This window comes from Eumetopias jubatus, unplaced genomic scaffold, assembly GCF_037043125.1.
Source record: "Eumetopias jubatus isolate StellerSeaLion01/CBP00866 unplaced genomic scaffold, mEumJub1_p1.0 scaffold_4, whole genome shotgun sequence".
Lineage (NCBI taxonomy): Eukaryota > Metazoa > Chordata > Mammalia > Carnivora > Otariidae > Eumetopias > Eumetopias jubatus.
The window spans coordinates 174369272-174377127 of NW_028274810.1; the positions used below are offsets into that span (position 1 = coordinate 174369272).

Here is a 7856-nt window from a genome sequence, read left to right on the forward strand (position 1 = left end):
TCAAAGTTCATTCCAGCAGATAGGAGCTCTGGATCTCCTCTGGGTCTCACCAGTGACCCCATTTATCTCTCCTCCAGTGACCAGGCCCAGCCATCACCCTATTAACAAGTAAACAAGTGAACTGGGGCTACTCTTAATTGTGTATCCCTGCCAAAATTTAAGTTCCACCTTCTCTGAAACTCCTTTCTTTTTTGTTACCTTTCAAGCAAAGAGTAACACAGAAGAGAGGTGATTGCTCCTTCCACAAAGCACAGCATAATAAAATGTTTGATCAAAATATTTTAATAAAGATTCTTTCTGACATAGATACACATACAAATGGTCGTACATAGCTGTCATAGTCTGATTGACCTATTTAATATATATATCATTCTTTACACATCCAAAACCCGCCAGTAGAATCCATCATAGCTCCCAACTCGCCATCCAACCTGACAAACTGAATTTGTATTATCTGCAAGGAGTGGAAAATAGCAGGACTCCATTTTTAAAAAAGGTTTTCTTGATTTTCATAGGATAGAAAGGCAGGCAAATAGCCATGCAAACTAAAACTGAAAGCTCACTTTGGGTAAATAGCTTCTTGCTCTTCCTTAGTTTTATTTTATTTCTTTTTAAATTTTATTTTTTTAGAAAAATAACAAAGGATTTCACACCATAGGCAAATCAAACCAGTCTTTTAACTTAAATAATTCTCCACAGTTAAAATAACTTATATATGTACATATATATTAAAAGCAATTAAATTAGACCTTTTAAAAATGCACAGCACAGCCTGGAAAAATATTTGCTTAGCATGTTCTTACTTATAGGATCTATTGCTGTGATGTCTTTCCCTTTTAGAATGCAAAGGAGTCCCCTTTCAAAAAAAGAGATCAATTCATTCATCAATTAAGAATACACCTTTCCTGTAATTTTTGGACTGAAGCAATTTATTAAAGCTCAATTTAAATACAGGGATGATGCAACTGAAAATATCCAGATGACCTTTGATAAACCTAAGCAGCTCAGATACATCAATATGTCTCTTCATACTTGTTGGCAAATAAACCTTTTAAACACTTGGCACACAGTATAATAAGTTAATCTATAAAACAGAATTTTAGAGGCATTAAAAAAATCTGCACATAAGACCCATGACCTTAACACATGATAAATATTGTTGATGTGGAAGGGTCATTGAAGAATAACAAATAAATACCATGAATTGCTAATACATCATTGCAGAGTGAAAAGTAACAAGGTGCACATAAATATTTTTAAATGCAATTCTTTCAGCCACAGTTTTTTTTTTTTTAATATCACTCTTGCCAAAACTTTTGAGCATTTTCACAGGATTAAAGTTCAGAGACAATAAAAAATACAAGTCTTTTCATAGCAATGTGTCTCTTTCTGGTTTTTTCCCCCCACTTAAATAAGTCTACATTTCAAGTTTTTCTCCTGGCTCAGAATCAAAATTTATTTTCAAGTGCCCTTTCTGATTTGTCTGAATGAATAATCCGTCCCACAAGCCACCCAACCCCGGACGACTCCTCTGCCCCTCAGCACTAGCCAAATTCACGATTATTAGTAAGATTAGTATTTTGCCATTGAATAAATACTCTCCACGCTTCATAACCGAGCGACTACTTCCCAACTTATTTTTTAGGCTTCCCTGCGGTCTAGGCTGCCACCAAAGTTGCCACTTTTCTGAGAAAAAAACATCCACACTTCATCCCAACTCCACCTCCCTCCTCCCTCCCTCCCCACCCCAAAGACCGAGATTCTGGGGATGTCAAGGCTCAAAGTCCCATTTGTCTCTGATTCTTCTCCTCAGTTCTCGCCTCTGCTTTGTTTGCTTTGCAAGTGTTTCACAACAAGAGAGGGCCAAAATAAAAGGGGTGGGGGGGGCAGCTTTTCACTTTCCTCTAGCTTTTGGGTCGGTCTTGTGTTTTCCGTGGGGTGTGTTTAAGGCTTCTCCGTGCACTGTTTGCAGAGGCTGGAGGAGACGCTGTTAAACAGGGCGCACTTCTCCGGACAGGAGGCGGCCGGGGGCAGCCCAGCGCTGAACGGGTAGCCGGCAGCCTGCTCGTAGGCGCCGACCGCCGGGTGCAGGGCAGCGGCCGCCGCCGCCGCGGCCGCGGAGCTGGGCAGCGAGGCGGCCGAGATGGCCTGGCCCTGGTTGAGGTAGGCGACGAGGCGCCGCATCTCCTCCAGGGCCTGCGCCTGCATGAGGATGTAGTTCTTGGCGAGCAGCAGCGTGGCGATCTTGGAGAGCTTCCGCACCGAGGGGCTGTGCGCATAGGGGATGACCGCGCGCAGCTCGTCCAGCGCGTCGTTCAGGTCGTGCATCCGCCGGCGCTCCCGGGCGTTGATGTTGAGCCGCAGCGCCTTCTGCTCTTTGGATTTCTTGCTGCTGCTGCCGCCGCCGCCACCGCCGCCGCCGCTGCTGCTACCCCCGCCGCTGCTGCCGCCGGGGCCCCCCGGGGGGGCGCTGGCGCCGCCGTGGAGGTGGGCGTTGGAGCAGCCCTCGGTCGCCTTGGCGCCTCCGCCTCCCGCGCCCGGGGAGGCCCGCGGGTCGCCGCCTCCGGCCCGCAGCACCAGCTCGCAGCGGCCGTCGCTGTCGTCGTCGGGGCTCTGCTCGCCGCCGCTGCTCTCGGCCACCGATCCCCGGCTCGCACTCTCGCCGTATTTGAGGCACAGGGCGGCCCCAGCCGGCAGGCTGCTCAGGCTAGGGTCGCCCCCAACGCCGGCAGAGCCCACGAGCAGCCCGGGGACGCCCACCCCGCCGCCGCCGCCGCCGCCTCCCGCGCCGCCGCCGCCGCCGCCGCCTCCCCCAGGCGGTGGCAGCAGCAGCCCTGCCCCCTCGGGGTCAGCCGGCTCGAAGCAGCCCAGGGGCGACGAGGAGGACGACGCCGGGCGCTCCCGGGGCGGCGGCGCCAGGGACAGGTCCATGCCCGGGGGCGTGGAGCGGAAAGCCGCCTCCAAGCGCTTGGCGGTGGAGGCGCTCAGGCTCTTGTGCAGAAAGAGGTCGTCTTCGCCCGCGGCGGCCGCGCCGAGGTGCAGCCCGCGCTCCATGGTCCGGCGCCGGCGCGCAGCCCCGGCCCGCCGCGCCGGCCGCCGCCGCCTCGGCTAGGGAGTCAGGCGGCGCCGCAGACGCGCCGGAGCCGGGTTCCTGGGCTGGTGCGCGCGTCGGTCCCGGTGCTGCTGGCAGCCCTCTCCCCTTCTTTTTCTTTTTCGCCTTCCCCCGCGCTCTCCGCCTCCTCTTCTTCTTCTTCTTCGTCTCCAGCCGATGGTGCTGGCTGCTGGGGCTCACCATGGGCCGCGGCCCCGCATGGTGGGAGGGTGGGCGCGGAGGGAGTGGAGCCGCCGCCGCTGCCGCCGCCGCTCTGAGCCCAGCCCCGCGCCGCCTCTCCGCACCGTTTATCTTGCTTGGATTCACCTTCAAGAGATTTCCGGACCCATCAACCAGCCGCCGCCACAGACGGGGGAGTCTTTTACATCATTATCTCTGAGTAGGTTATTATGAAGAAGACTCGCCTGTTGGGACAGCGCTTTCTACCCAATCAGGTTAACGTTTTAATTAATAGGATTAAAACGGTAACAAACAATCGCAGGCGCTATCTGGCCGCGAGTCTGAATAGTTTCATTTCCCAGGTCTGAAGACAGGCAGCAGCTAGAGCTTTATAAAAGGCGCCTGCTCCATTATTCTGCGTGCCATCTGTATACACAGCTTAGCGCATATGTTTGCAAGGCGCTGGGTCCTGTTAGTAACCCAACAACTGCCTTTAGCTTGACATGTGTGGCGACTTTCACTCATCAATGAGCACACTAAAAGCCCTACTTAGAGCCGAGGATGTTCTTTGCTCCTTCAGCAAATTGTAGATCGGCGGCAAAGCCTGGGAGTCCCGGGGAAAGCAGACGCCCCCCATCCGCCGCACCCCACCCCCACGTCCCTTCCCTCGCCACTGCTGTCTCATCTTGTGCTAAATTACCCTTGCGGGCGAGAATTATACTCCACCCCTGTTCGTAGAATGACTCTGATCTGGATTTGGTGATGGGAGTTTCGGGGGGAAGTAGTGTCCCGCTACCTTGCCCCAAATTCACCCAAGATTCTCAGCTAGGAAGAGAGCAAAGCAGTCGTCCCCCTCGAACACACTGCCTAATTTCCACCCGCACACCCACTGCCCATTTCCTATCCGGTTTGGGGGGAAAAAAAAAAAAAGGAAAATGGAGAGCAACTTGATTATGCAGCCCATTAGATTAAAAAAAAAAAAAAAAGGAAGGGGTGCTTTTGCAGTGGTCTCCAAATAACTGCGACGGCGATGGTGATTATGAAGCATATGATTTCCTAAACGGGAAGAAACTGATTTCTCAAACTTTCCTCAAGATTAAAATCCAGTTGTTGCAGAATGGCCAACTCCACCAGGAGTCAAATCCTCTCACCCACCAAGTGGGACATTTGTACGTATTTATTTACCCGGAAACATAACCGACAGCTAGGAAGCCATTCAGGGAACTCTGGACGTGCCTCGGTTGTTCTTGGAGGGCTGGGAAAACAAGTGCTCCTTTCCGGATGGGAAATGGTGCTCGCGGTCTTCTCGCTCCTGAGTTCGATCTGGCAGCACATGGTATTTAGCGGCTGGTTTTCATCCTTGTGACACAAGTAAAAACAATATTTCCCAACACCTCCAATAAATCTTTCTTATGTGGCAGAATTACTGAAGCCTATGAAATTTTTGGTTTCTCTGGTTTCATTAAAAACCTTTTAATTGTGGCTTTCAGAGTTGGCCCCAGGTGTTGGACTCTTTTCATTACATTTTGCTCTAATGTGATGAAATTCTAATTCTCTCCTTACCATATGGTTAAATTTCCCCACTGAGAATTAGTTGAAAAAGGAGAAATAATCTATTAATCTCTGTAATAGATTCACAAATGAGGTTCGCCACAGAACCTGTTTTTGAATGGTAATATCAGAACAGTTGGGCGCCTTATTTGATAAAGGAGGGGCGAGGACGACACAGGGGCGTCTGCATTTTCACCTGGAAAGAATGAAAAGGGGCTCAGCGGTATCTTTCCAAAATAATTGCTTGAGATTCAGTCTCATGGGGACAGAAATACTACGCAGTCGTCGGTTACTTTGGCGCCTTCAGATTTACTGGAATCCAAAGATTGAGGGAAAAGCTAGCGGGCTGCGGGAAGCGATCCAGCTTAGGACCCAGGCCGGTGGTTCTGGAAGGCTTGAGCCGTCCCACGTGTCTCACTGGGGACTTAAAAGCACGTTTACGTGCAGGGCGGCCTCTCGCTCACCACTTCCCTCCCATTCTCCCTCCCCTGGCGCTCGCAGCTGTTAACCTCTCCCTTTAGGAAGCTAAAGACACGCTCCTGTTACTGTTTTTCAATTAGCAGCTTTGTTTTCACTGGGATCATAAACAAAGGTTCTCTATAAACATAGGTGAGTCTTGTGTGCCAGACAGTCACTTACCAAGTCCTCTGGCCATTTACCGAAGGACTGAGGCTAGCACCGTCGTGGCTCTGGCCAGACTGGCGACACGTCCCCGGATGTCTGACACGGTTTCTCCAGCCACCCTGCCTATGTAGTGGGCCCGCACTTTCCGCGCGACGCCAGCTTTGCTGATGGCCCCTCAGTGGGCACTAGATGGGCGAAGAATCGAGCATGCCCGGGTCCGGTAGGAGCTCGGGCTTAGTTACCGGCCGCCAAAAAAGGGCCGTGCCCCGCAGGGCCGAAATGGCCGAGCCGGAGCCCCACCAAAGGCTGCCCTGGCTAGACCTCGGACCCTCGGACCCTCGGACCCTGGTCCTTCGCCGCTGCCACGTACTCAGCACCGGAGAGCACCTCGTGGCCCTTCCCCGACCCCACCTCCACTCCTCTCTTCCACCCCCCTGCTCTCCCTGGCCATCCAAACTTCTGGAACAAACTTTTGCGCAACTTTATTTCACTCAGTAGGAGCCCAAAACCTCTCTCTTTGGTGGTTCAAGAAAATCCCCCCGGTCTCCCCGGAGGAGGTGGCTGCTTAATAGTCACTGGAAACTTAGCTTTGGGAAACTGTGGGAGAATTTATAGAAGCTCTAAATGTGGGCCTTGTAACAACCGTCGGGGAACGGTCTTTGAGGTTTACGCACTCGTAAACTTTTGCTGATTGCTTCTGGGAAGTTGTCAGGCACTTAACACTGCATTTATCTTACAAGGCAATGAAAACACATCTGCCTGGTGTCTCGTTACCTGGTTTAATCGTCACCACCCTAAGTCACCGCCTAGGCTCCCTCTCTTCACTCGAGTGGGATCATACCGCCCGGTTTCTACCCGCAAAGGACTGGCGTCAGCTGCTCACTTACTGCCCTTTGCCCGCAGGAGCTCTGGATAACTGTGCTTGAACTTTATTCCGGCAAGAAGCTGGGAAAGGGCCCGGGCTCCGGCAGCAACTAGGAACTTAGAAAGGTAGCAGTGAACAAACCAAACTAAACACCTTCTGGCTGCCGGGGGAAAAGAAAGGGTAGGAAATTAACCCGTGGTGAAAACTCTTGACCCACAGATGACCCCTTGAGAATGATGCATAGGAAGCGAAATACTCGGACTCTGTGCAGTTTCAGAGACGGTCACTGTGAGTTACCAAAGCAATTGAGGGACAGTCTCCTCCACCCTCAGCAGGGAGGAGGTGTCTCAGGCCCCTCCGCGGGCGGAAAGGGCAGGCACGCGTCCTCCACCACACACCCAGTAGGGCGCCTTTGGTGCTGCCCAGGTTGGCTCTGCCAGGCTCATTGTCCACAACACATCCGGACAGGAAGCATTCTCTGCGAGTGCTGGATACCAAATTTACAGACGCCGGAGCATGTTGTGCAAAGATGAACACAGTTTTGTTACAGCAGGAGGGAACATACCTACAGCTTTGAAAGGACTCTAGAATATTCAGCAATCATCACCGCAGTCAAGTTAGAGCCTTGAACTTCGGACCAAACTAATTTTTTAGGTCATAATTAAATTTCTTAATGATCATCTTTATTAGTATTTGCTTGAGATTTGAAATAGGAACCTAAATAAAATAACAACAGAACACAATCTAACCTGCTTTTAAAGAGCCAATCCAGAAGTTTTTGTTATTTCTATAGCCCTAATAAACAGTTTACTTATCTAGATTTAAAAAGTTAGGAGAACCCCTGAGCGCTGGGATTTGGATATCTCTGTGTGTTTTCTAAAGGGGAAAATTGTCCTGTGTGTGAGAGAGAACACTCTAAAAAGTAAAAGCAAAGTTTGGCAAGAATGACATGAACTTTCGCTTGGGAGCTGCTCGGGAAGAGCAAATTTCCTGAGGAGTGATGGGAACCCTCTCGGGCTGCGCTGGCCCGGAGGGGTCCTGCCTGGAAGGTCGCAAGTGGCCGGAACAGCAGAGAACCCAGCGCGTCTCCCTCCAGGGAGGCTGCCGGCGGGTGGGGGGCGGGTGGGGGGTTTGGGGGGGTGGGCAGGGGGGCGGTGTGCTGTCTCCGAGCCCTCCCGGAAGGTGGTTGACGCGCGGAAGCAGGGCGTGCCTACAGCGCCAGTCAGAGGCACGCTGACCTTGAAGATTCATTTGCCTCCCCTTGCCCTTCGCCCGCCCAGTGCTGTCTGGTGGCACTTGGGTCAGCTTGAAGTCTGCACGGCTGAGGTTGATCGTCCTGCACCTCGCGGCGTTTGGGAGAGCGGGATCCAATCCGCGGCGGAAAGATTCAAGCCCATCGAGCTCCTCCATTCAAGTGTTCCGGTGTCGTTTTGTCGTATCTTCTCATCCTCTTCGCCAGGTCCTACACAGCTCACTTGCAGAGCCACACTGTGGTTCCACGTGTGTCTCGGGGATTGCCGGGGCTCATGAAAAGGGCAGCGGGGG

General features: G+C 52.0%; 1 protein-coding gene across 1 annotated transcript; it reads right to left on the reverse strand.

The window, feature by feature from the left end:
* Nucleotides 1–1944: 1944 nt before the first annotated feature.
* Nucleotides 1945–3054, reverse strand: BHLHE22 (basic helix-loop-helix family member e22). Its single transcript, XM_028108858.2, has one exon. The coding sequence runs from the start codon at nt 3052–3054 to the stop codon at nt 1945–1947; it is 1110 nt and encodes a 369-aa protein (XP_027964659.2).
* Nucleotides 3055–7856: the final 4802 nt, after the last annotated feature.

Excerpts from the sequence above, each read along its gene's own strand:
- BHLHE22 (XM_028108858.2), bottom strand. The coding sequence starts at position 3,054 with ATGGAGCGCGGGCTGCACCTCGGCGCGGCCGCCGCGGGCGAAGACGAC.